The 27619-nt window shown below is 37.7% G+C and overlaps 1 protein-coding gene across 2 annotated transcripts in view; it reads right to left on the reverse strand.

Moving 5' to 3' along the window:
• Positions 1-27619, reverse strand: part of SWAP70 (switching B cell complex subunit SWAP70) — a 68246-nt gene that overhangs the window by 18095 nt on the left and 22532 nt on the right. For both annotated transcript variants that reach the window (XM_004418424.3, XM_087433232.1), the window contains exons 3-6: positions 13637-13810; positions 4839-5066; positions 2708-2854; positions 1443-1551 (exon numbers count right to left, since the gene is read on the reverse strand). In XM_004418424.3, coding sequence (XP_004418481.1) covers positions 1443-1551; positions 2708-2854; positions 4839-5066; positions 13637-13810 — 658 coding nt within the window. The remainder of the gene's footprint in view (positions 1-1442; positions 1552-2707; positions 2855-4838; positions 5067-13636; positions 13811-27619) is intronic.

Genomic DNA, 27619 nt, shown 5'->3' on the forward strand with positions numbered 1-27619 from the left:
TTTCAACACCCTTCTCTATATTTCTCAAAAGGCCAAATAAGACACATAAGGGCTGAGATTCAAACTTCCTGATATCAGATCTGCTGTGTTTCGTCTGCCCCTCATCTATGTCTGTGAAACCATCTCCCTACACACTCCTTTCCTGAAACGATAACAGCAGCTACCATTTATTGAATACTTGCTATATGTATATACTTGATGTGCATTATCTAATTTTTACATGAAATCTGATTTCTTTCCTGATTGTTTAAATTATATAAATTTAACTTTTTAAATAGCTAATACTTTCATATTGTTCAAATCCAAAAGCATGAAGGGACACAGAGGAAGTCTCCCTCCTACTCCTATCCCTAAGTACTGGGTTCCCCTCTCCACTAGCAACTAATGCTAACAGTTTCTTGGGCATCTTTCCTGAGATATTTTAAGCATATACAAATAAACATGTATACACATTCTCCATCTTCTTTTGACACAAATGGTGGCATAACACACTCTTCTGAGCCTTGGTTTTTTCACTTAATTTATCTTGGAGAGCTTTCCATATCAGTACATAAAGCACTATAAAGTACTGCACAGTACTCCATTGTGTAGCTGTACCATAATTTATCCAATTATTTCCCAACTAATTTACATTTAGGTTGTTTGCAATCTATCACAAACATTTCTGCAATGATGTGTCATTTTAAAAATGACCAAGTATATCTTCATTATCTAATTACTAGCCCTCACAACAACTCTGAGAGGTGGGTACTATTATTTTCCCCATTCCACAGAAGAGGAAACAGTTACCGAATTCATAACTCGACACAAGTGACTCAAGAAAGAGGGTTCAAAGCTTAGATGCACTTGCCTCAAACTCTTAAACCACATAAAAAATGACCATGGTTTTCAGTAGAATATAATTTTACCCATGTCCAAGAATATCATATTCAGAATCCCCTTTCGTGACTAAAAAAAAATCTCATATATAGTGTTTCATTCTTTACTAATTTTGGAATAATACTTTAGCTTAAAAGTTATTAAATCAAATTGAGATATTATTTGAAACTAGTGATTTCTTGTGGAAATAACAGATCTTAAAAATTATTCTAAAGCTATTGCATTCTTCCTCTTCTGTTTTATATGTTACTAAAAACTTAACATGGCCACTTTAAATTTTTTCATAGTCCTTAAAAGGGGAAATTCCACACTCTTTAAATAGTAAGAGTAAAATAAAACCTAAAATGTCCAGTTTATAATTTTCTCACAAGCTCATTATGCAAAAGAAATTGATGAAAAATTTGGGAACTCTTCTTAATTTGTTTTTCTTTCAGCTACTATGGTACATGCAGAAATAGCTATAGACAATGAGGAAACAATGCCTTAGCATCTTTAATGAGATACAAAAACAGAGAGTCAGAGCTCTCAAGCTAGATCATGACAAATAATAAAAATTACCTTACCCTGAATCCACTCCTGTTTCTTCTTCTTATCCGAAGCACTGATTTCAAAGGTCTTATCAAAACATTTTATAAGAAAAAGGCATTTCTTTCCATCTTTGTCAGGCAGGGACTAAAACAGCAAAATCAGTTCTTTAAAATTTTATTTTTAAGTATTTAAACTAAATTCAATCTTTATTTATACAAATCTGGCTGAAACTCAACATCAATGAAAAATATCTATAAATGCATATTACTGGTTTATTACTAGACGATACTTACGGTAACAACGACCCCTGATTAGTATACTACATCTGGATTGGGAGAACCATCAACACCTGATGGGGATGCCATGCTTTGGCCTTTCCTGAGTACAGTGACTCTTGTACCTGAGCGCATCCCTTACAGGAACGCTGGAAGGCATATCCATGGAATTGGTACAAGAGGAATTGAGTCCTATGGGCTATGAGGCTTCTAAGCCAGGGTGATTCTCACACCCGCCTAATGCAGCTCTCCTCTCCTTGAACCTGAGGTGTTGCTGCAGACAAGCTGTGGTTCCTGTCCTATGTCCTTATAAGTAGACTGGTATGGTCTGTGGTAATCTTGTGAGTCTCCACGTTTAGTTTAGTTGAATCTAAGAATCTAAGGAGACCCCTTAGCAGGTGTTGCACACCCTAAGGCATTAATATATCTATACCACTTCATCCAGAAAAATACATTATCATTTAAGAGTGAGATCTTAGGTATTTTAAATGTTCTTCAACAAATACAGACATGGTGATAGTTCAGATATAAATTAAAAATTCAAAAATGTATGTTCTTGAGGACTTCACTTCTTTACAGAATTAACAGCTGTGAATAAAGTGTCCTTGAAAGTCACCCAAAATATTCAAAAGTAAGGCTCTCATCTTCTTTAGTTATATTTATTGCACTCAAAATGGCCCAGATTTCCTGGTATATTCATGATTTAAAATATTGTATTACTGAATTTTTTTTTTGGTTTCTTTTTTACGATCCATTTTATTCAATAAATGATTCCTTAAATGCACAAATAAATGAGATTTAATGGTATACTTTGTTCATTAGTATAAGAAAATAAATTCACATTAGAAAAAATTTCTTCAGGTATTTTTAATTTTTAGTTCAGAAACTATGGCAACTGTATGCCTATATTATTTTGGAAATGTAAATTCTGAGATTATTTTAAGGCGCTCACGTCTAGAAGCAGCAAGATAAACTACTTGAGCAGCAGGGGGCAGCACCAGAAAGAGGTAACAGTAGACTCTCACCTCTACACAGCAGTTTTCATCCAAGAGAATATCTCCTTTCTTATCTTTCAGATCCTCACCCACATAATAAGAAATTATGTTAGGTTTTAGTACAAACCAGCGTTCAGTCCAGTTTTTCCGTTTATGGCCTTTTTTCATCATGTAACCCTATGAAAGATTAAATCTGATATAAATGCCTGTCCTTTTATTAATAAGATCTGATATCTCTTCCTTGATACTCTAGCCTCCTCCATTATCTGATACACAGTCCGTGAATACATGAATATCAAGGGTTCTTCCCCTTTGTGGATCATGAACGCTTTGAGGATCTATGAAGGTCAGGGGCACTAGACCCAGTCAAATTCATGCAAGCACATGCAGACAAAAGTTTAGACAGAATTTTAGAAACTCAGACAACCCCCATCCTCCAAAGCTATATACAGATAGTAGCCCTAGAATCCCTGATGTTAATAGCACTGTGGTTTTGTAAAATTCCTTATCTTTTAAGGATACCTATTAAAATATTTATAGAGAAAAGGAAATGTCTAAGATTTGTTTCAAGATAATACAGGAGAGGCAAAAGCAGGAGGGGTAGGATTAACCATGTTTTCGTGGTTACTGGGGCTGGGTGATGGAATATGGGAGTTCATTATACTATTCTGTCCATTCTGTTTAAAACAAAAAATACTCTAACAGTGATTCTCAGTGAATTAAAATCTCAATCAATGAAAATGCTAAACGGTGTCAACTTGGCCAAGTATATCTTCTGAACCAATCACCTACTGGCATCAACCTACCTTTCTATCTGACCTCTTACTATTCTGGAGGATGAACTCCGCTCCAGAATGAGCAGAAAAAGAACTTGACTACTAGTTAGGATACTGGCTTCTAAGTGCAGCTTCTATGCTCACACTTATTAGCCCTGCACTTCCTCCACACATATCAGCCTCAAAGGTGTGTAATTCAAATTTGTACTTCAGGAAAATTACACGGTATTACAGGCCAAAGCCCTTCAGGGTTATTCGAGAATAGCTGACATTTTAAATATTAAATGTACAGGTGCTGATAGCCTATGAACATATCATTAAATATATGATATTAGCTCAACTGTATGTATCATTTGATTATTACACTAAGTTCTAATCATATTACTTATTCAGTTTCCTAATACTGGCCATTTAAGCAAAAGCTATCTCATACTGAAATCCATCTGTAGTCCTATATCCTGCCATCCTGGTGTGCCTAGAAGTCCTCTTCAGAGACCATGTCTCATATCTCTCTGCAGCACCAAAAACCTATACAACTTAAGCTTCAATTAATGTTTATTGATTGGCTCCATTAGGAAAAAAGAGCAAAGACAACAATATCATTACAGAGCAAAGAAAGGACCAAAGTAAGAAAATCCCAAATCGGAGTTATTATTAATGTAATAATGTAAGAAATTCAAAAGATCCACTAAAAAATATATAAATCCCACTTAACAAGCATTAAGCTTCCCATATGTATATCAGACGCTATGCAGGCGCTGAGAAAACAAACATCATAATCTAATAAGATAAATGTAACTTTGCTATATAAAGGTATTTTTTTCCAAAAGTAAGGTGTTTTTCCGATTTTATAAAAATAACATATAATAATTATATACACAGATTCATGTGTAAAATCATATATAGTAGTAAGTTCAATAATAAGAAAGGAACAAAGAAGAAAATAAAATTTACAGATATCCCACAATCCAGAGGCCATCACTTTTAACATGGAGGTGAACATCCTTCCGGATGGCTCTATACATACGTTACATGACAGTTACAGACACCTGCTGTTCAACAACCTTCTTCTCTGAATAACATGCCATGGGGATCTTTCAAATCAGTGAGTATGGATGTACACATGAAAGCACTTTAAAAATAGTTTGGAAATGTGATCATTTAAACAGTTCTTCTAAAATAGTAACTTTTCAATGTTTAACTGTACTTCAAAATTACACCAATAATTCTTTAAAATGAAAGCCTAATACAAGTCTGGGAAAATAAGAAACTTTATTCCTGCTCTAAATCAGTGTAAAAGTATAAGTGATCTTTGTGATGAAAATTTGTTGTATTTCAAACGTCAAATTCTAAAGGTGAGAAGTACAATGTTATAGGTCTCTTACCTGTTTCAACACATCTAGTATAAGCTCATTAAAGACTTCATTAATTGCCATAGACACCGTCTGCCGATCCATGCCTTTGCTAAACTGTCCATTTCCAACAAGCTCAATCAGTTCCCATGCAGAAAGGCCATCTTTACTGTCATCAAAGTTGATTTTATAATGTTCAAATTGTTCTTGCTGCCAACCTCCTCCCATAGCTTCTGTAAGTTTCTTAAGCAGGTATTCAATCTTTATAAAGAAATAAAAAATTATTTCCTAGTAAAAAAATCACTTTTCAACTTAGGCATGTATCTATGTTATTTACACTGATAAGGTCAATTTAAGAAATATTCTTTGACAGTTCCAAAATGTATCTTTAAAGGATCATGACACTATCAGAGAGAAGGGTATGAATAAATGCCACTGGTTCTATATTACCTAGAATAAGTAAAGGATTCAAAAAGTGATAACCCTCTAACAGTATAGTATATTTGTATACAGAACTAAAGTAAATTGCACACATACACTACCATACACACACTAATTAATGTGATCTGATTACTCTCTTGGATAAATATTTCAATATATCAGAATATTAATCTTACTGAACTAATATGCAAGCACTAAGTTAAATAAGCATCTCAAAGTAGTATGAATAAGTTAGTCCCCAATTTACAAATTTTCCATGTAAGCCAATTATTTGAAATTCATGCTGCTTCCTGCCATTAGAACAGACAATGTTGTAAACAATGGTTGAATTCCTAGCCTGGGCTGGAAGAGCTTATCAAATCTCGAAACACATACGTTTGTGTAGAAAATACTGCTATTGAAATAATAGCAGTTAAACAAAACAGTGAGGCAGTAATACTGAATGAGAAATTAATCTCTCTTATATTCTGGAAAGCCTGGGTATCCTACAGGGCTCTCAAACTCAACATGTCCAAAAATGAATGAATCATCTCTACCTTCCAAATGGCTTCCCCTTCGATTACTGATTTCAGTCGGGAGCAACACCATTCACCCACGCCTTGTTCCTCACTCTCTTACATCAAATCAGTGACAAAATCGTACTGTTTTTACTTCCCTAGATCAGTGTTTTTCAAAATATAGGTTATAATCCTACATGAAATCAATTTAGTGGGTAGTAACCAGCATTTTCTTTAATGGAGTGAAAAACATTTGAGGTCATCCACAATAAAGACAAATACTGCTTTGTGACAAGTTTTGCTCTAGGTATGCACGTGTCTATGTGTGCTGGGTCGTGAAATAAAATATTTATCTTCCTACGGGTTGCAGTCAAAAGAGAATGAAAAGCTTTGCCCAAGACAGTGCTCAAATCCGGCCCTTCCTACTCGACCTGCCTTTGTCCAGGTGTCCCAGTTGGTACCCTGGCCTCTAGCCTTGCCCCTGGGAAGAACCCCAGGTACTTCCACATGCACATTAAAGTTTGAGAAGCACTGCTCTAGCAAACCTGCTCTGACCAGGCCAGGTGTTCTTCTCCGTCACTGCAGTTAGCATATTGTATTAAAATTATCTCTTTACTCATTTGCTTCCCCACTATATTCTGAATTCCTTATAGGAAGAACCACGTATCACTCATCTTTGAATCTCCAGAACTCAGCATGGTACCTAGAAAGTAGTAGCAATTAATGTTTGCTAAACTGAAATAAATTAAGCTAAGCCTCAATTTTCTCATCTATGGAATGAGGATAATAACATTCACCATATCTAAGTACTATGGAAACAAACAGAACATTTTGCACAATGTTTGGCACAGTAGGTACTCCACCAATGTTACTTCCATTCTGCACTGAGTGGAATATTATTCAACCATTTAAAATTACATTTAAGAAAGCATTTATGAAGTAACATAAAGTGAAGAATGCAAAATTAAGCTTACCTATGATTTCCACTGCATAAAGATTACATAAATATTTTGACCAATACTAGAGGAAAACATAGAAACAGTAAATCTAATTTTACAGGCAGGGTTGTGAATTTTTTCCTTCTCTTCTTTGCACTTCCATTAATTTGGTTATAACGCTATTTGTGAGATAACATCTTTTAACAGAAAAAGAATGCCAATAACAGGAAAAACATGTTTGCAAAGAAATGTACATTCACAAAATATCACAAGGTCAAAAAATATCAAGAGTTCTACAGATTTAATTTGATGAGATATTATAAGCTCCTCTAGTATGGAGATTATCTTACCCCCTAAATGTACCATATGCTAGGTGGTCAACAAATGTTTACTTGTTGGAGAAAAACACACTTAGGTCTTTCCTTTCTCTTGCTGGCAATATATCATCCACTGTTAAGTTTATCAGATAGTATTATTTTCTTGGTTCTTAAATAGAAGTAACAGGGATAGTCAGTGGAAGACAGAAAAAGGAAATGGTTAAGAGGAAGCACGAGAAAGCGAAGAGGGAAGGAGAGAACGGGACAAAAGAGAAGAGGGAAAAAAGGTTAAAGGCAAGAAGAGATTGAAGAGAGAAAGAGAGAAAAAGAAAGTCAAAAAGGACATTAAGATAAATAATTGCCCAAGGTAAAGTAACTTAGAGGCAATAACATGTACAGAAGTTCAATCTCCCTAAGGCAGCAAAAAGAAGAGACCACGCTGCCTGATCACAACTTGCGGTAGAGGTAGTACCGGCACAACTAGAAGTTTCAGTAGCAGGGCCAGTGGAAGCATATGCACATGGCCACATGTACGTACAGGATGACGAAAAGTGGCGTGACAAGATGGTGCATTTGACTGACCACTTGTACTACAAGTCAGGAGACAGCCTCAGCTCTCTGTACCACTGTGAATGAACCCAAGCCCCTCACACTCGGAGCTTCAGTTCCTCCTGGGTATCAGATGACCTTTTATAACGTTTGTAACAGAAAGTGCCTGTTAGCAAACGCAGCTCTAGAAGCAGCTGCCCAGGTTCACCCTGAACCTTTCTGAAGGTGCCCTCCCAAACTCTTCTGAGTTTGACATGAGCACCCAGCATCTGCTCAGCATTCCCAGTGACCAGACAACTAATCTAAATTCATTTCCTGTTGACTTTCAACACAATCACATACTTATCATAACCAAATAACTTAAGATCTGGGCCAAGGAGAGACAAACATTACCATTCTCAACTATTCAATTACACAGAATAATAGGTCACGTGCTGCCGTGTGAGTCTCGAGTGGCCTGCATCAATTCTAAGAGCTCATTCAGTTTCAGGAAGCAGCTTACTTCCTCCTTCCAAGCAAGTTTCACCAAAAATAACAAAGAATAAACTTTCAAGCTGCATGTGATTTTCGAGGCCTTTGGCTCCAAAATTTATTTTGTTAAAAGTTCTTTCCTTGTCATCATTTAAGAGGGCCTTTATTGGCTTAACAACAATTCAGGTTTTATTTCACTGAGGGTCTCTTAAAACTGTTTCAGGTTTGATATTTAATTGCATCAAGGCAATTCTTCCAAATACGCCCACAACAGACACATCCTGTTTTGTTCTTGGCTTTGTGGGAAATGAATACTACTGTAAAAACTACACTTTACAGACACACATTTCCAGGAATACCATTTGACAAAAATTACGGAACCATCTCAAATGTGGACATAATATTTCTTGACTTTTGTGTGCTAAGTCATTTAAATATTCAATATTCTTGACACTACTTTCTGGGTAGTGGGAAACTGAGTCAAAAGCAAAGTTATTTATATAACTACCACTGTTATTTATATCTTATATAGTATTAAAACTGGATAATAAACTCTTTAAAACATTCTGGACTTAAAATGCAAATAATTATCATGGTAAGTGGATTATTGGAAACATAAAAATTACTTTAAATTTATAAAGCCTAAAAACTGTTGGTAAGATTACAAATTAAACTCCTGACAAATTAAGACATTATTCTTCAAATTTTATTTTTTAAATATGTTTTCACATTAAATTTTATTAAAATCTGTAAATCTGAAACTAGTTCAAAATATTTTTTTAAATGTTACTAAAGTATTTAGAAAGGAAGCAAAATCTCACAGAGAATGGCCACCTTAAGAAATATTATGACTCTAGTGTTTTCCATAAAATAATGCAACCTTGAGTTTGCAGTGCTTGGTCAAAGGCCATCTCCTGGCTTGGACAAAGGCCAGGAGATGTGCTAAGAGCTCAATAAATATAAGGCCATATTTTAAACCTCGGGAGGCTGGTTCAGCAGCCAGACAAGGCAATTCCACATAAATCTGTTCCAGTGATCCCTTCTTTCCCCACACAAGTATTCCTGGCCACAGAGCAATAATCTGTAAAACTAACTCTAATTCTATTTCTAACCAGAGAAATGCTGAGGGAGTTAAGGACGTCAAAACATAGAGTAAGTCCAAACAATAACACGACGAGGTATGCTGCCTGGCTATTCTATCAAGTCAAAAAGAGGCTGTTCCTCTCTCAAATGAGATTAACTTGTTTGGAAAGAGAACCAAGACATTCCTGTCTGCCTGCAAAGATGAAGGTAAGCATGCTACGAGTCTTGGCTGGGCTCTGGGGGGCAGAAAGGATACAGTCGTGGCTCACATCAAAGCTCACGTGGGTCCCAATTTTTCGGGCCACCTGGAGCAGGCATTTTGTGAGTTTCTTAGGCAAAGGAGTCAGGACGCTGATGCTGAAACTGGCTCCCTTCACAGCCTGTGGCTCAGGGACGACTGAGAGCCAACGACAAGCCCTCCACCTTAAAAGCAAGAGCTGCCTCAAGGAACAGGTAAGTCTCCTTACTCACTAATTTCCAATTGTGAAATCAGGACAAGGTCACTTTCAAGTCCACCAGGAATATTTTAGTGATGAAAAGGACCAAAACATCACAGCTAAGAGACCCATCTCACTTCCAGTTCCAAAAAATACACCAATAATTTTGGAATACTGAGTATAACTACAAAATGTCTTAAAAGACGATACTGGAGATTTTACTAGCATAATTCTTCCAAGCAGCAGCTAGGTTTTTAAAATACTATTGGTATATCTTTTTCTATGCCGATCAATATTCCATTCCCTTCTATATGTCTTTGTATTAAGCTAGACAATTTTCATGGACAAAAATTCCATAGCATGTTTTATTTTTTATTTCCCCTTTAACATACAGGCCCATCATTATGGTTATTAAGCACTAAGAAACTATTCCCACCACTATAGTGCAACGGCCTTCTCCTTGATTACCAATGACCACCTAATTGTTAAATCCAAAGGCAACTTCTCACTCACTACTCTCTAATTTTTCTGTAGCATCGAATGCCAGTAACTACTTTTCTGCTTCCTAGAACTTTTTCTTTCTTTGGCATGCATGACTCAACACTCTCCCAGCTCTCCCCCTACCTCACAGACTGTTCAATTCAACTTCCTTTACCAAATCTACTTTCTCCTCCTGCTACAGAAATGGTCCCAAGGTTCTGTCCTCAGCCTCACTTCTCCCACTCCAGTCTCTTCCTACCTGATCTAACCTAGTCCCATGGCTTCCTTATCTCTTTCTCCAGCCTTGGCCTCTCACAAACTCCGGGTATGCACTTCAGTTAAATACAGGGCTGCTCCACAGGGATGTTCCACCTAAGATACCAAATGTACATCATCACACATTGTATCCCCAATTTGTTCATCATCCTGCATTCATTCCTACACACACACCACTTAGTAAGCACTTATCATGGGGCCACATACGATGTTAAATGCTTCACGTACATCAACTATTTTAATCCTCGCAAGAGTCCAATGAAGAAAGCAGTTATCCCCAAAAGATGGGGAAACCCACACAGGGAAATAAGTAATTTGTTCAAGGTCACATAGCTAAAAAGTGGTAGAGTGAGGATTCAAACCAGGCAGTCTGATTTCAAAGACCATACTTTAAACAATTACATTATATAACCTCTCGGTTGCCCAGGCCTGAAAGTTGTCTATATTTCCGCCCAGCCAGGCACTATGAGCTTGGTCCTGTGACCTCCAGGTACCTCCCATCTGGCCTTCTTTTCCATGCTCAGTGACACTACTGTACTTCAGTCCTCAATACCACTTACCTTCTCTCAACTTCCCATCTCCCATCTTTCCATATTTCATCTATTTACCCATCACTCTCCTGCTCAAAAATCATCAAGGACTCACAGCTCCCCACTGCCTATAGGATAAAGTCAAAACTCTTTCCAGCCTCATCTACCACCGCTCTTCTTCACAGCCACCAAGTTTCAGTTAGAAAGGACATGTGTCATTCTTTTTGACTGCCCAGCATCTAAGCCTTTCTTATGTCTGGGGAATTCCCTACCTCTCAGTGTAGAAGCTAAAAAAGCAAATGCACCCTTTCCAAGCCTCCTTTGCAGCTAGCTTATGGTGCCTGACCTAGGCCATACCAATTTGATGCACTATCCGCTGACTGTGAATTGGAAAACGGGCACCATAGAGAACTCTCCCTGGTAGCAAGAACGGTCGCAGAAACATGTGAGTTCCTAGGCAGCACCCAGTGTGCAGGGCCAGAGGAGTTCCACGGTACAGGTGCAATACCTACCCTCTGGTGGCAGCAGCATTTTCCCTGTGGTTCCTCACTGGAGTGACCAGTATGGTTCCAGGCTGCATAGCGTCCACACCTGGTTTTTCAGCCATAATGGCGATTCTGTGAGCTACCACACATCCTTTTTGGCTTAAATCAGCCAGTCTGGCTGTTTCCAAGCAAGCATCCTAATTGGCAATTCAGTCAAGATGGATACCTCACTCATCTCAGAACGTGCCCTTTGCTTTCCTGCCTCACATGACCTCGCCTACTGTTTCTCCCATCCAGAATTCTTCTCCCTGCCTTCTCCATTAGTCAAAACTCTTCCCACCTTTAAGACCCAGAATAAGTGCTACTTTCCCCATAAATATAATAGCTAACACTTAATGAGCACTTTCTGGGGGCCAGGCATTCTTCTCATTTGATCTTCACAAGAACAGTAGGAGTAGATACTAGCATTAGCCCTATTTTACAGTTCAGAAAACTGCAGCAAAAACAAATTAAGTAAATTGCCCAAGGTCACACAGCTAGTGAACACTGATGGAGCGAGAATTCAAATCCCGGAAATCTGACTCCAGACCCCTGCTCTTAACCGGGGAACAGCAAATTATGGCCCACAAGTCAAACTAGCCCAGCAGCTAAATCTGGCTCACAGTATGTTTTTATACACACGTGATCTAAGAACAGTTTTTACATATTTAAGTGGTCGGGGAAAAAAAAATCAAAAGAATAATACTTTATGACCCATGAAAATCATATAAAATTCAAATTACACCACCATTTTATTGAAGTACAGTAACATACTGTCTGTGGCTGCTTTCACGCATAACAGCAGAGTTGAGTAGCTGCGACAGAGACAGGATGGCCCACAAAGCCTCAAATATTTACTGTCTGGCTCTTTACTGAAAAAGTTTGAGACCCTGCTTCTAACCACCACATTATACTGCCTCTCTTGAAAAGCCTTCCTTGATTCTTTACTTCCCCAAACGAGTACAAATCTTTCCCTTCTCTGTATCTGCATGGCATGTGCATCTCTATTATAACAGGCAGTCTACTTTGCTTTGAATTACACTTGTGTTTTCCCTCCAGCAGACTGTAAATTCCTTGAAGGCAGGAAGTAATCTTTTTCACTTTGTATTCCTCTTGGTACCTTACTTATTGTTGGCAGTCAATAAATGCTTGCTGATTTTAAATAAAATATTGCAGTGTGAACTCTCAGATTTTCCTAACATGAACATGAATCATAGAAATCATAGACTAGACTCTGTATTGGCAGGATGGGTAATTACATGGGCACCCTCGACCACTACTGGTAGGTGTATAAATTGGTACAGCCTTTCTGAAGGGCAATTCTGCCTGTTTATCTAATACCTTGAAAGAGTATATTTCTTAGGACTCAGAATTCCACTGCTGGAAATTTATCCTAAGGAAATATGCAGACTAGTGTGCAAAAATGTATGCAAAATAGTAGTCATAGGAGTTAACATATTTACTGAGTACAGATTACATGCCAGGCACTGAGCTGAGTCCTTTAAATGCAGAACCTTACCATCCTTAAAGGAAACATTGTTATGAGCCATATTTTATAGATTAGGAAATTAAAACTCAAGAGGTTAAATAATTTGTCCAAGGTTAAGGGATTACAGATGACTATTTTTTAAGCGAAGGATTACAGCTGATTTTAATTTTGCATATCATCAGTCTGTTCTAAATTTACTACTGTAATAAGCAAGTATTACATGTATAATTTTTTAGGGCAGTAAGATAGCACAGAAACCTTACTCCTGTATTTTTTTTCCTTTGGAAGCTCAGGAAAAATAACCCAGAGCAAAACAAGCAAATGTCTTTTTTCACTTATTTTGGAAAGTATGGTAAAAAGTTACCATCCTGGACTTTGAAACAAGAATAGTATTTCTTCACATAAAACAGCCTTGAAACAACCTTCTGGATCCTATGTGTTTCCCATATGGCATCACTAAGCCAGTTCTTACAGTTTTGCCAGCATGCAAGGAGACAGAAAATTATGTTGTGACTCGTACTGAATAAAGACTCTTTGGACATAAGGATGGATTCATCTATAATTACAGCAATTTAGAGAGGAAGAGTCCCACCCTGTCTGCAAATCTCTAGGGGTATTGCATGACCCCAAATCACTAAGTTTTGGACTTTTTTTAGATTCAAGCTGTTTTGCCTCTGATCCGAAAACAGTAGTCCAGGATCTCCTTCCATATCTACACCGAATTAACACAAATACTTCCAAAGTAGATCTATTAAATGCTAAGATGACCACATAAAAACTTCCCAGAGCCACACCTTACCTCTTCTGGCACAATAATTAATGGATACTTGTCCTCAGATAAAAAGTTGAAAATAACCCATACTTTAAATGCATCTTCTTCCGTAATGAGCAGTGGACTCTTTGTGAGGTTTTTTTTGACACAGAGGGTCCAACACATCCTATTGAATTCAATCTTGTCAAAGTTGTCTTGGACCTAGAAAGGAATGAGGAAAAGTTCCAATGAACCAGTCCAAAATAAGCAGTATATAAGCCAAGTAAAAGAAAAAGACAAAGCCTACTACAAATTTCCATTTTAATCAATCCAATTAACCAATAAACATTTTGTAAATATTTGCTTAGGTACCACACTTTCAAAGGCTCAGTTAAGAATGTTATATTTAGCTTGACACCAAAGCAACACCTGTCCATATCACTCACTTGGCACAAATACTGACTTGTCGAATGGTTATTTTTTCATGTGCACACATGATCTTTTAAATAGACTACCAATCCTGATACAGAGGAATTGAGAATGTCAATTACTCAATGTGAGCCACATGCAGATAGCTCATCTTTATCTATATAGTCAAAGAAGATACTTTCTTTTGGAAAAAACTGTTTAACTGAAATTCTAAAAAGACAGCCCTGCCATTCAGTCATTCAATCATGCATAACATTCCCTCAGCGTCTACTATGAGCCACGTACTAGGCTACAAATTAAGGATATAAAGATGAAGAAGAACTTGGTCTCTGCTCTTAGAATATTCAGTTTATTATGGAAAACAGATATACAAATAGACAAATTTTAATTTAACAAAGTGTATAATTCAATAGTTTTTCACTCATTCAACAGATAAAATTTAGACAGTAATTATTATCTGCCAGGGGCAATGCAAAGATACTTAATATAACACTAGCCCATGTCTCCAAGGAATGTCAACAACAATTACAATATAGTGTGATAAGTACTATAATAGAGATAAGCAGAGGGTTCTGTGGGAACACTGAGAGGCTAATCCAATCTTAAGAATTAGGGGAAGATTGGCAGAAAGAACAACATGACAACAGAGCTGAGTCCTAAAGAACCATTAAGAGTCAAATAGTATAAGAATGGGGTAAAGGGTGTTCCAGGTAAAGCAGAATATGAAAAAGCCCAGAGGTGGAGACAACTAACCATAGTGGGTTTGGAAGAACTGTGGGAAGTTTAACATGAATGGGGCACTTGGTGTTAGAGAGTGGTATGAGTCAAGGCTCTTCGTAAGGGCAAATAACAGAAACTACCTTGGGTTCCTTTAAACAGAAAAGGAATTTACTGGAAATATAATGGGTAACCTCCAAGATCTAACACAGGGCTGGAAAATCTAGGCTCTGAAACTAAGTCATTACCAAGCTAGACTAGGCAGTCAGAACTACAGTTGAAACTATTCATGTCCTTTAAATGCAGTGATGGAGATACCACTGCCAATGTAACCTGAGGCCATCACTGTTGCCACTGACCCAGTCCTTGATCCTCTGTGTCACTCACTGCAGATTCAAAGTCCCATTAGCTGAGCCTGGGTCACATTCCTCCACTCTAGCTGCCAGAGAGCAGGGAAAATGAGTATCTGAACTTTTCAATATCTGAGATGTGAGACAGGTTCTGTCCCATACCAAGACGCTGTGGAAATTTCCCAAACATAAGAAAAGAGTTCAGATACTGCACAGACAAAAAAACAACATATATCCACTGCATGGGGCACAGTGAAAGATGAGGCTAGAGAGGGAGGTGAAGACCAGATCACGAAGAGCCTTATAATTCACATTAAGGAGTTAGGATTTATCTGTACTAAAAGAGTGGAAGGGAGCAACACGCACAACCTACATTTTAAAAGCCATATTCTGGGACAATATGGAAGATATATTGGAGGAGGCAGAGGGGTGGCAGAACAACATGATCAAAACATTTCCTTAGAGAGATACAAACAGAATGCTGTGTGCCCTGTAAGGAAGAAGTCACTAGCCGGCTGCAAGCCAGCTGCAGGGAGAAGTTTCTCTCAATCCATAACTAGACTTTGTGGTTGGCAAACCAGTTCCCCAGGAGTAGGAAGACATCCTTTGTGCTCTGCCTTCAGCACCCAGTGTCAGCCTGGCACTATGTCCCACAGCCCCATCGTACACAATGGATCCCACAAAGGGAAAGCAATAGCTCCTGCTGCAGCTTCTCTTTCTTCTTTTCTTTTCTTTACCATTTATTGAGAACTTAGTACACGCTTGGCATTTTATATGCAGCTTCTCACTTAAACGTCATATTAGCCCCATAAGGTTAAATATTGTCCTTATTTTACAGATCAGGAAATAGATGTTCAAAAAACTGAGTACTAAGTTCACATGGCCAGTAAATATCAAAACCAGAGTTTAAATCAAAGCTCAAATGCTGTCTCTTTCCACTATAGCAAAGTACTTGTAGAACTCAGTAGATGAAGGACATCTGCGTGATGGAAGACATCTCTATAGGACTAGTTTCAAAGGCCATGACCATCAACTCTATCCACTTGCACTCCTAAAAAACACTAAGTGGAAGATATGCCACACAGAGGAAATGACGTGCACAAAAGCATATAGCCTCGCTCTGAGGAACAAGAAGTGATTCTACATGGATTATGTGGTGAATTATAGAGTTCCTAAGGGGGAGTGGTTAGATTTATAGCTAGAAAAGCAAACACAAACCAAATCACAAAGAGCTTTAAAATTTTAAGAAATAGCCTGTAGGAAACCCCCAAATAAAGGGTTTTAGAGCAGAGAAAGAGCAGGACATCCTCCCACCAGAAAAGATGGTATTTGAGATGAGCTTCTCTGAAGTACAATGAAGAGTGCAAGGAAAAGTATTCCAAAGGACAGGAAAGGAAATGCTATGAGCAAAGGCATGCCAGGAGCAGCACACCAACCATGTTTGAGAAAGAGTCACAAGATGAAGGGGACAAAAACAAGAGAGAAAGAAAGATAAAGTTTTCAATTATGGGCATCTTCAGCCTGAAGTTCTGGTAAGACATTTGGATGGAGATGTCCAAAGATAATCAAAGAGGCGGTACTGTACCCTAAGAGGAGAGGCAGATTTGTGAATCAACTGCATGCCGATGATGACTGGAGCCACGACGGTCAATGAAATCACTGAGAGAGAACATAAAGTGAGAAAAGAGATGGGATCAAAAACTGAACCTCAGGGGATACTCACACGTACAAAGCAAGAGGAGGAGGAGGAATTATGATGACTGAAAGAGCAATACTCCTGAAAGTGGTAGGAGGACCACAGAGATACAAAAACTGAGCGAGGAAGCATTTAAGAAGGTATGACCAATAGTGCCAAACGCTACAGAGAGATTAAGGAGGAGTTGTTTCAGAAAAGACCACCAGCTTTTCAATTCAGTCGTCACTAGTTACCTTCATGACAGCCAAGAAGTTTGGGTAGAAGTAAGATTGCAATGAGACTAGAAACCAAGCAAACCCTCCATAAATTAGTTTTCCCAGGAAATAAGTAGGGGCTTTTTGATCCAAGTTCACTGCATCTCACTTAATTTTAATAAGTTGTCTGTTTGGCTCATTCCTTCTCTAAAATCTAATTTTTTAGTTTAATCATGCTTCAAAAGTAAAAGCATATTAAATGATGGCATCTACACCTTTTAAAAAAGTACAGAATCAGATCATATATGAAAAGCCCATAGCTCACATATCATACTCAACAGTGAAAACCTGAAAGCTTTTCCTCTAAGATCAGGAACAAGGCAAGGACACCCACTCTCGCCACTTCTATTCAACACAGTACTAAAAGTCCTAGCCAGAGCAGCTATGCAAGAAAAAGAAATAAAAAGCATCCAAATTGAAAAGGAAGTAAAATTATCTCTGTTTGCAGATGACATCTTCTTTCTTATATGTAGAAAACTCTAAAGATTCCACAAAAGAACTCTTAGAACTAATAAACAATTCAGCAAAGCTGCAGGATACAAAACCAGCAGTCAAAATTCAGTTGTGTTTCCATCTACAGACAGCTAATCTTTGACAAAGGAGCTAAGAACATACAATGGAGAAAGGAAAGTCTCTTCAATAAACGGTGCTGGGAAAACTGGACAGCCACATGCAAAAGAATGAAAGTAGACCATCTTCTTTCACCATCCACAAAAATTAACTCAAAATGGATCAAAGACTTGAAACTGAGACCTGAAATATATAAAACTCCTGCAAGAAAACATAGGCAGAACACTCTTTGACATTGGTCATAGAGGGATCTTTTCAAATTCCATGTCTACATGGACAAGGGAAACAAAAGAAAAAATAAACAAGTGGGACTTCATCAGACTAAACAGCTTCTGCAAGGCAAATGAAACCAGAATCAAAATGAAAAGACAACCCACCAGCTGGGAGAAAGTATTTTCAAAGCATATATCTGACAAGGGGTTAATCTCCATAATATATAAAGAACTCACACAACTGAACAACAAAAAAACAAAAACTCAATCAAAAAATGGGCATAGGATATGAACAGACATTTTTCCAAGGAAGATATACAGATGGACAATAGGCACGTGAAAAGGTGTTCAACATAACTAATCATTAGGGAAATGCAAATCAGAACAACACTAAGATATCACCTTACACCCGTCAGAATGGCTATAATCACCGAGACAAAAAATAACAAATGTTGGAGAGGTTGTGGAGAAAAGGGAACCCTCATTCACTGCTGGTGGGAATGCAAACTGGTGCAGCCTCTATGGAAAACAGTATGGAGATTCCTCAAAAAATTAAAAATCGAGATACCTTATGATCCAGCTATCCCACTACGGGGTATCTATCCAGAGAACCTGAAATCAACAATCCAAAGAGGCTTATGCACCCCTATGTTCATTGCAGCATTATTCACTATAGCCAAGAAGTGGAAGCAACCCAAGTGTCCCTCGACTGATGACTGGATAAAGAAGATGTGGTTACACACACACACAGTGGAATACTACTCAGCCATAAAAAAAGAGACAAATCATCCCATTTGCAACACGGATGGACCTGGAGGGTATTATGTTAAGCGAAATAAGCCAGACAGAGAAAGACAAACACTGTATGACCTCTCTCATATGTGGAATATAAACTAACACCCAGGCAGAGAGAACAGTTTGGTGGTTACCAGGGGGAAGGGGTTGGAGGGTGGGCACAAGGGGTGAAGGGACGCATTTATATGGTGACTGACAAACAATAATGTACAACTAAAAATTCACAATGTTATAAACTATTATGATATCAATTAAAAAACCCCTAAATATAAAAAAAAAATCTGTTGTGTTTCTATACACTAACATCGAACAATCTGAAAAGGAAATTAAGAAAACAATCTCTTTACAATAGCATCAACAAGAATAAAATACTTAAGAACAATCGCAACTAAGGAGGCAAAAGACTTGTACACTGAAAACTATAAAACATTACTCAAAGAAATTAAAGATGACACAAATGGAAAGACATCCATGTTGATGGATTAGAACACCTAATATTGTTAAAATGTCCATACTACCCAAAACAATTTACAGATTCAATGCAATCCCTATTAAAATCCCAATGGCTTTTTTTTGCAGAAACAGAAAACATCATCCTAAAATTCATATGGAATGTCAAGGATCATGAATAGCCAAAATAATCTTCAGAGGAAAAACAAAGCTGGAGGCCTTACACTTCCTGACTTCAAAACATTACAAAGCTACAGTAATCAAAACAGTATGGTACTGTCATAAAGACAGACACACAGACCAATTAAACAGAATAGAGAGCCCAAAATAAACCCTCACATATATGGTCAAATGATCTTTAACAAGGATGCCAAGACTACACAATGAGGAAAGGATAATCTCTTCAAAAAATGGTGTTAGGAAAACTGAATATCCACATGCAATAGAATGAAGATGGATCCTTATCTTACATCATATACAAAAACTAACTCAAAATGGAGTAAAGATCTAAATGTAAGACCTGAGAGTATAAAACTCCTAGAAGAAAACAGAAAAGCTTCATGACATTGGAATGGACAACGATTTCTTGGATATGACAGTAAAAGCACAGGCAACAAAAGCAAAAATAGACAAATGAAAACTACATCAAACTTAAAAACTTCCGCACACAAAGGAAACAATCAATAGAGCTGGACAACAGTGAACCAGTCCTCACCACCACAGAACTTACACTCTAGAAGGGGAATCAGATATCAAACAACACAGCAATAACACAACCACCCATATGATGAAAATTGTGGTAAGTGCCACAAAGAAAAGCACAGGATGCTGTGAGAACACGTTATAGGAGAGCTAGTTAACTCTGGGAAGGGGTGGCGCTACCTGGAGAAACCTCCCTGAGGAAGCGACAATCAATCCGAGACCTAAAGGATGAACAGGAATTAGCTGCATGTTATGAATGGAGGAAGCCTTACAACAGAGGAAGCAGCATGTCTGAAGGCTCTGTGGCAGGAATAATCTTGGTAATTTGAGGAACAGAGAGAAGGCCAACATAGTTGCCCTGAAGACACAAAAAGGGGAGAGAAGGAAGAGGAAGCTGGAGAGGACGGCAGTGGCCAAATTGAACATGGCCCTGTATGCCATGATAAGGATGTTGGACTTGACCTAAAAACAACAGCAAGCCACTGAAGGGTATGAGTTCAATATTTAATGCTTACTAAAGTAAAATAAATCTGTAAATTGAGATGATCTCTAGGTCCATTCTAAGTACAAAAGGTCTAGAAATCTATGACACCATACTTCATCTCATCTAAGATTACAAATTGTGGACTGGCCCCTTGGCTTAGTGGTTAAGCGCGGGAGCTCCGCTACTGGCGGCCTGGGTTCGCATCCCGGGCGTGCACCGACGCACCGCTTCTCCGGCCATGCTGAGGCGGTGTCCCACATACAGCAACTAGAAGAATGTGCAACTATGATGTACAACTATCTACTGGGTGGCTTTGAGGGGGGGAAAAAGGAGGAGGACTGGCAATAGATGTTAGCTCAGAGCCGGTCTTCCTCAGCAAAAAAAGGAAGATTAGCACAGATGTTAGCTCAGGGCCGATCTTCCTCACAAAAATAAATAAATAAATAAGATTACAAATTGTGCTCCAAAATCCCAGTTTATATCACACATATTAAACTGATAGTCTCACATCTTTTGGAAAACTAATTACAGCTGCCAGTGGTTTCAAGGTGTCCAAATGGAAGATAATTTCCTAGAAAGAAATGTGTAGTGTTGTTCTTATTTTTACCATATATTTGCTTTTCACTGATCCATACATATGAACAATAAGACAGCAATACTATTTATAGACCTTAATTCTGACTCAAAGTATTAAAAGTATTTACAAAACTAAACTCACATGTTTTCTAAACTAGAATTTTCATCCAGACCAGCTCAAAATTAAAGTTCTTGTGGCACAGAGACAGTTATCAGAAGACAGGGAAATTGGCCAATTTGATACTTTAGAAACTGTTAGGGGCCAGCCCCATGGCTTAGCAGTTAAGTGCGCACGCTCCGCTGCTGGCAGCCCAGGTTCGGATCCTGGGCGCGCACCTACGCACTGCTTCTCTGGCCATGCTGAGGCCGCATCCCACATACAGCAACTAGAAGAAAGTGCAGCTATGACATACAACTATCTACTGGGGTTTTGAGGGAAAATAAATAAATAAATAAAATTATTAAAAAAAAAAAAAAAAGAGGGCCGGCCCCGTGGCTTAGTGGTTAAGTGCGCGCGCTCCACTGCTGGCGACCTGGGTTCGGATCCCGGGCGTGCACCGACGCACCGTTTCTCTGGCCATGCTGAGGCCGCGTCCCGCATACAGCAACTAGAAGGATGTGCAGCTATGACATACAACTATCTACTGGGGCTTTGGGGGGAAAATAAATAAATAAATAAAATCTTTAAACTTACTATGATGTATTAAAAAAAAAAAAGAAATTGTTAGAATTTGTTTTCTCAGAAAGCATTCATACTCTTTGATCAATAAGCCTACTTAAATAATCTATCCTAAAAAGAGAATCAGAGTCAGATAAAAATTTACCTAGGATAATCACTATTACTTATAAGAGTGGAAAAAAAAATAAAATATAAGTCCACCAAAAAGGGAATGGTTATAAAGTTATGGTACAAAGCTATTATACAGTCACTGAATACTTAGTAGCTGGGTGACCTCAGGCAAGACCTTTAACCCAAGGCCCAGTCTCTTCATCTTTAAAATGATGGTAATGATAGCACTTAACCCACAGAATTGATATAAAGACTAAGTAGAATACTGGTTTAAAACATTTAGCATAGTGCCCGATATACAGTAAACTAAATAAATGTTAGCATTTTTATCTTTAGACTCATGTTTTCAAAAAATTGTTAATGACATGGGAAAGGCAATATTAATGTTAAGTGTTCAATATGATCCCAACTTGAAAAATAATATACACAAAACGTATTTTAAAAAATACAGACTCAAAGCAAACAGATCAAAATGTTAACAGTGACTGCCTCTAGATGGTAAGGTTATAGGTGATATACATTTTCTTAATAAATTCCTTTCTTTCCTTAATTTCCAACAATAGCCTGTATTACCTTTACAATTTAAAAAAACCTTTAAAAACAATATTTTATATTAATCATCAGGGAGATGCAAATCAAAACTCAGTAAGATACTATACTTTACTTTACACCCACTAGGATGGCTATAATCAAAACAACAGAAAATAACAAGTGCTGGTGAGGATATGAAGAAATTGAAACACTCATACAGGGCCGGCCCCATGGCTTAGCAGTTAAGTGCACGCACTCCGCTACTGGTGGGCCGGGTTCGGATCCCAGGCGCGCACTGACGCACCGCTTGTCCGGCCATGCTGAGGCCGCGTCTCACATACAGCAACTAGAAGGATGTGCAACTATGACACACAACTATCTACTGGGGCTTTGGGGGAAAAAAAGGATGAGGATTAGCAATACATGTTAGCTCAGAGCCGGTCTTCCTCAGCAAAAAGAGGAGGATTAGCATGGATGTTAGCTCAGGGCTGATCTTCCTCACAAAAAAAAACAGAAACACTCATACATTGCCAGTAGGAAAGTAAAATGCACAGCTGCTTTTGGCAGTTTGGCAGTTCCTGAAAAGGTTAAACACAGAGTTGCCATATGACCCAACAATTCCTAGGTATATACCCAAGAGAAGTGAAAACACATATCCACACAAAAACTTGAACATGAATGCTCACAGCAGCAAATTCATAATAACCAAAAAGTAGAAGCAATTCAAATGTCCATCACCTGATGAAGATGCAAACAAAATGTAGTATATCCACAATGCAATATTATTCAGCCACAAAAAGGAACAAAGTACCATTACATGCGACAACGTGGATGAAACTTGAAAATATTATGCTAAGTGAAAGAAGGCAGACACAAAAGGCCTCATATTATATGATTCCACTCATATTGTATGAGTCCAGAACAGGCAAATCCATAGAGACAGAAAACAGATTAGTGGTTGCCTAGGGCTATGGAGGAGAGAGTGAGTGCTAACGGGTACGGTTTTTTTGAGGAAGGATGATGAAAATATTCTAAAATTGATTGTGGTGATGGTTGCACAAAAAAGTGACTATACTGGGCCGGCCCCGTGGCTTAGCGGTTAAGTGCGTGCGCTCCGCTGCCGGCGGCCCGGGTTCGGATCCCGGGTGCGCACCGAGGCACCACTCCTCCAGCCATGCTGAGGCCGCGTCCCACATACAGCAACTAGAAGGATGTGCAACTATGACAGACAACTATGTACTGGGGCTTTGGGGGAAAAATAAATAAATAAAATCTTTAAAAAAAAAAAAAGTGACTATACTAAAAACCACTGACTTGTACACTTTAAGTAGTTAAATTGTACAGTATGTGAATTATATCTCAATAAACTTATTATTTTAAAAACAAGTATTTCTTCAAACTACATCACTCTTAGATTTATATTGCTGGCCAGTGTTCAATGGCATAAAGTCATCCATAGTTGTCAGCATGGAACCTCTTTACTCACTCAGAAGTTTTTAGTCCCGTATAACTTCACACATATGATAAAAATAGAGTTCAACTTGACCATTGTGCCAAATTAATACTATATAATCTTCAGGGAACAATGAAAGAAAAAACAACATGCCAAAGGGCAGTAAGAAAGAACCATGCAAAAGTAGGGTTTGGGTATTTAAGAGCAGTACCACTTCCTATTAAACGATAGTTGTTAGGCACACATTTGAAAACATTTTGAGTGCTGAGGCATATTCATTGAACTAACAGAAATATGAAACCTCATTTTATGGAAGAACTATAACTGACACATGAACAGCAAGCATCTGGTAAGAAAGTATAAATGTCAGCCTAGGAAAATAGAATGCAGAGGCTCCTAGTCTCTAGAGAAAGGTTCATTATATTGAACTGGACTGTTTCTCTTTGTGTTTTTCTTTTGAGTGCATGTATGTTTCCAAAAACAAACAAACAAACAAACAAAAAGGATTATGTCAGAAAGCAGCAGAGTCCCCAATTAGGACTTGGTATATTGCCAATGGATTATTGGTTTTAATCACGTAGTCTAGACCAACCTTTAACATGTAGAATCAGAGAAAAGAACTGACAATGATTTTAACCAAAAAGCTTAACAGGCTATTAAATCTCACAAAAGAATTAGATTGCCCATAAAACATGCTGAAGCAGAACTAGTTTTTTTTTTTCTTTTTTCTTCCCAAAGCCCCCAGCACATAGTTGTATACCCTAGTTGTAGGTCCTTCTAGTTCTTTTGTGGGAAGCCGCCTCAGCGTGGCTTGATGAGCGGTGAGTAGGTCCGGACCCAGGATCTGAACTGGCGAATCCCAGGCCACCGATGCGGAACGTGCAAACTTAACCACTGTGCCACTGGGCCAGCCCCGAGAACTAGGTTTTGATGTAGTCTATTGGGGCTCACTAGTAAAAAGGTAGCAATATACCACTTTCTTCAATCATTCACTGTCAGATAATCCAGGTATAGTGTCTCTTTGCCCAAAAAAAAGGTAAAAGCTCACAAAAAAATCTTCCCAGATGTTTATCGAAGTCCATTCTTTACTAAAAGAAGGGATTTAACAAAAAGCCAAAAAGAAAAAGTTAACATTCAGAGGAGGCAAAATATTTTATACAAGAACAACAGACATATTAATCATCTGAAGTCTCAGAAAAGCTGAAAATAAATTCTCAGTGTGAAAAACAACAGGAATGATTATCTCTGAAGAAGCAGATATCAAAACCAAATGGAAAAAATTACTTGTTGGAAAGCGAGTTTCAACATAATTTATCTCTTGGTCCCAACCCCTTCAGAATGATTCTCCTAAGCAAAGGCAGAAAACTTCTAAAATGACCTGGGGGAAAACTGACCAAAATGAACACTAAGAAACACTAGATACTAATTAAGAGAAAAGGATCATCTTAAAACACTTCAGAAAGAACCCAAGAGAACTAGACAGAGGCTGAGAGAATTTGAGATTATCAGAATGGCTCTGAAGCCACTTCACTCCTGCCCAACGTATCCAATAACTGTAAAAACAGAATAATTCTGGAAGGGAGTAATTAATCCCTCAACTGTACAGTTAAAAGAACACTGATCTAGAAGTTAAATGGCTTAGGTTCAAAATCATCTATACCTTATCAGTTAGGCAGCCTTAGGGTCTGTTTCTTCCTGAGTTAAATGGGGTAAGAATTCAGTTATGCATTGCAGGATTAACATGAAGATCAAATGAGACAGTGTGTGTGTATATATATATATATATATATTTATATATGTATGTATGTAAGCACATCTTGCAAATGTTTAATCATTATTTCACATTTTCTTTGCATAACTGATGACAATCTCTAAGTTTTATGTTAACATTCTTCAGTCACTCTTGGCATTTTTTTTCAACTAAGTTTTAAAACAAGGCACTAATCTTTGCTTAATTTAAACCCACACCATGGAAACCTTGGCTGCTGTATTTGGATTGAAGAACTGGCAAAACTCCACTCCAGGTGGCTAAGCAATAATAAACAAGGGCTCACTGTTTCATCACATCCTCACTTGCTCTGTGAATAAGTTTTTCTCCAAATTTAGTGGCTCATTTTTGGATTTTTTTAAATACTGCTATATTCTCTCTCTCAGTTACAATACTTTACAATACCTAAATACTAAAACAAAGAACATCTTAAAACTTAAAATTCAAGATGTTTAAACAAAGTTACACCAAGGAGAACAAAATGCAGTATTAGGATACAGTATTTCAAGATATTAAACTCTGTTTATCCACTGGCCCAACCCACATGAATTCGAGTACTGAAAAACAAAGCAATTTCCAGGTTTCTGAGAATTTCCAAGTATGTTCTATATTTTAATAACAGACAAAATTCTGCTTATTTTCCTTAATTTTTAAGATTAAACACATGCACACAGTAGGTCATCAAATATTTGCTGAACATAAGACATAATTACTTATAATACAACTATAGAACACAAATGAACCTGATCAATGAACACAACAGCAACCAAAACAGCTCCAGAAAATAGTACATCATACTGTGAAGTTTTCAGACCTCACACATCAGTTTCTATACAATTTGATTAAATCATTTTTATTGAGATATAAATCACATTCCATAAAATTCACCCTGTAAAGCGTACAATTCAGAAGTTTTTGGTATACTCACAAGGTTTTACAACCATCATTACTATTTAACTCTAGAACATTTTCATCACCCCCAAAAAGAAATCCCAAAGCAATTAGTAGTCACTCACCACTCCCACCTCCCCTCAGCCTCTGGCAACCACTAAATATGTGTTTGCCTATTTTGGACATTTTATACATGTATGCAATCATACAATATGTGGCTTTTGTGAGTGTGATTAAATTTTACATTTCATTATGGCGTGCTTAATCTCTTTTTTAATTTAAATATGGTCAAGGCAATGTTATCATCTCTGCAGAGAAAATACTTAGGAAATATATATAACACATATACACATAGAACACACACACAAATAAAGAGTAGAAAATTGTATTGTGAGACTGATTTGGAATAACAGATATAGCTATAAAGAATACAACATACATGAACACACTGTAATTCTGACAATCTTTGCTACAAAATTTCTGAAAATTATAATGTGATTTTTAAAAAGAATCCTGACCAACATTTTCCAAACTAACTTAAATTATTATTATAAATTTTAATTACTGTACTTTGCTAATATAAAGACACTAAACTACAAAAAGAATTTATAAATATAAATAGCAATAAAAATCCAAAGAAGTCATAGGAAAAAAAATGTAATAGTTGTGCTATTTAGGTGATGGGAAAATAGAATTTTTTTTTTCTTTTATTTTTGTGAGGAAGATCAGCCCTGAGCTAACATCCATGCTAATCCTCCTCTTTTTGCTGAGGAAGACCGGCTCTGAGCTAACATCTGTTGCTAATCCTCCTCCTTTTCTTTTCCCCCCCCCAAAGCCCCAGTAGATAGTTGTATGTCATAGTTGCACATCCTTCTAGCTGCTGTATGTGGGACGCGGCTTCAGCATGGCTGGAGAAGCGGTGCGTCAATGCGCGCCCGGGATACGAACCCGGGCCGCCAGCAGTGGAGCTCGCGCACTTAACCGCTAAGCCACGGGGCCGGCCCTAGAATTTTTTTTAAATGTATTTTATTTTTAATTTAAAAGTATTATCACTGTCACTTTTTGAAAGGCATTTTTGAAATATATCAAAAATTTCACGGTTGGTGTTATAAATAAGCAAAAGCAGGAATTCCCAGCCCTTCATGTGAATATATGATTACTTTCGTATCTAAACTAAATGTACATTATATGGAAAGATGACACTAACATATTGGTCAGTTAAAAAAAATAAGTTGAGGGGCCAGCCCGGTGGCGCAAGCGGTTAAGTGCACACGTTCCGCTGCGGCGGCCCGGGGTTCACCGATTCGGATCCCGGGTGCGCACCGACGCACGGCTTGTTAAGCCATGCTGTGGCAGTGTCCCA

The sequence above is a fragment of the Ceratotherium simum genome, chromosome 7 (genome assembly GCF_057802395.1).
Source record: "Ceratotherium simum simum isolate JZ-2026a chromosome 7, ASM5780239v1, whole genome shotgun sequence".
In the NCBI taxonomy this organism is placed as follows: Eukaryota; Metazoa; Chordata; class Mammalia; order Perissodactyla; family Rhinocerotidae; genus Ceratotherium; species Ceratotherium simum.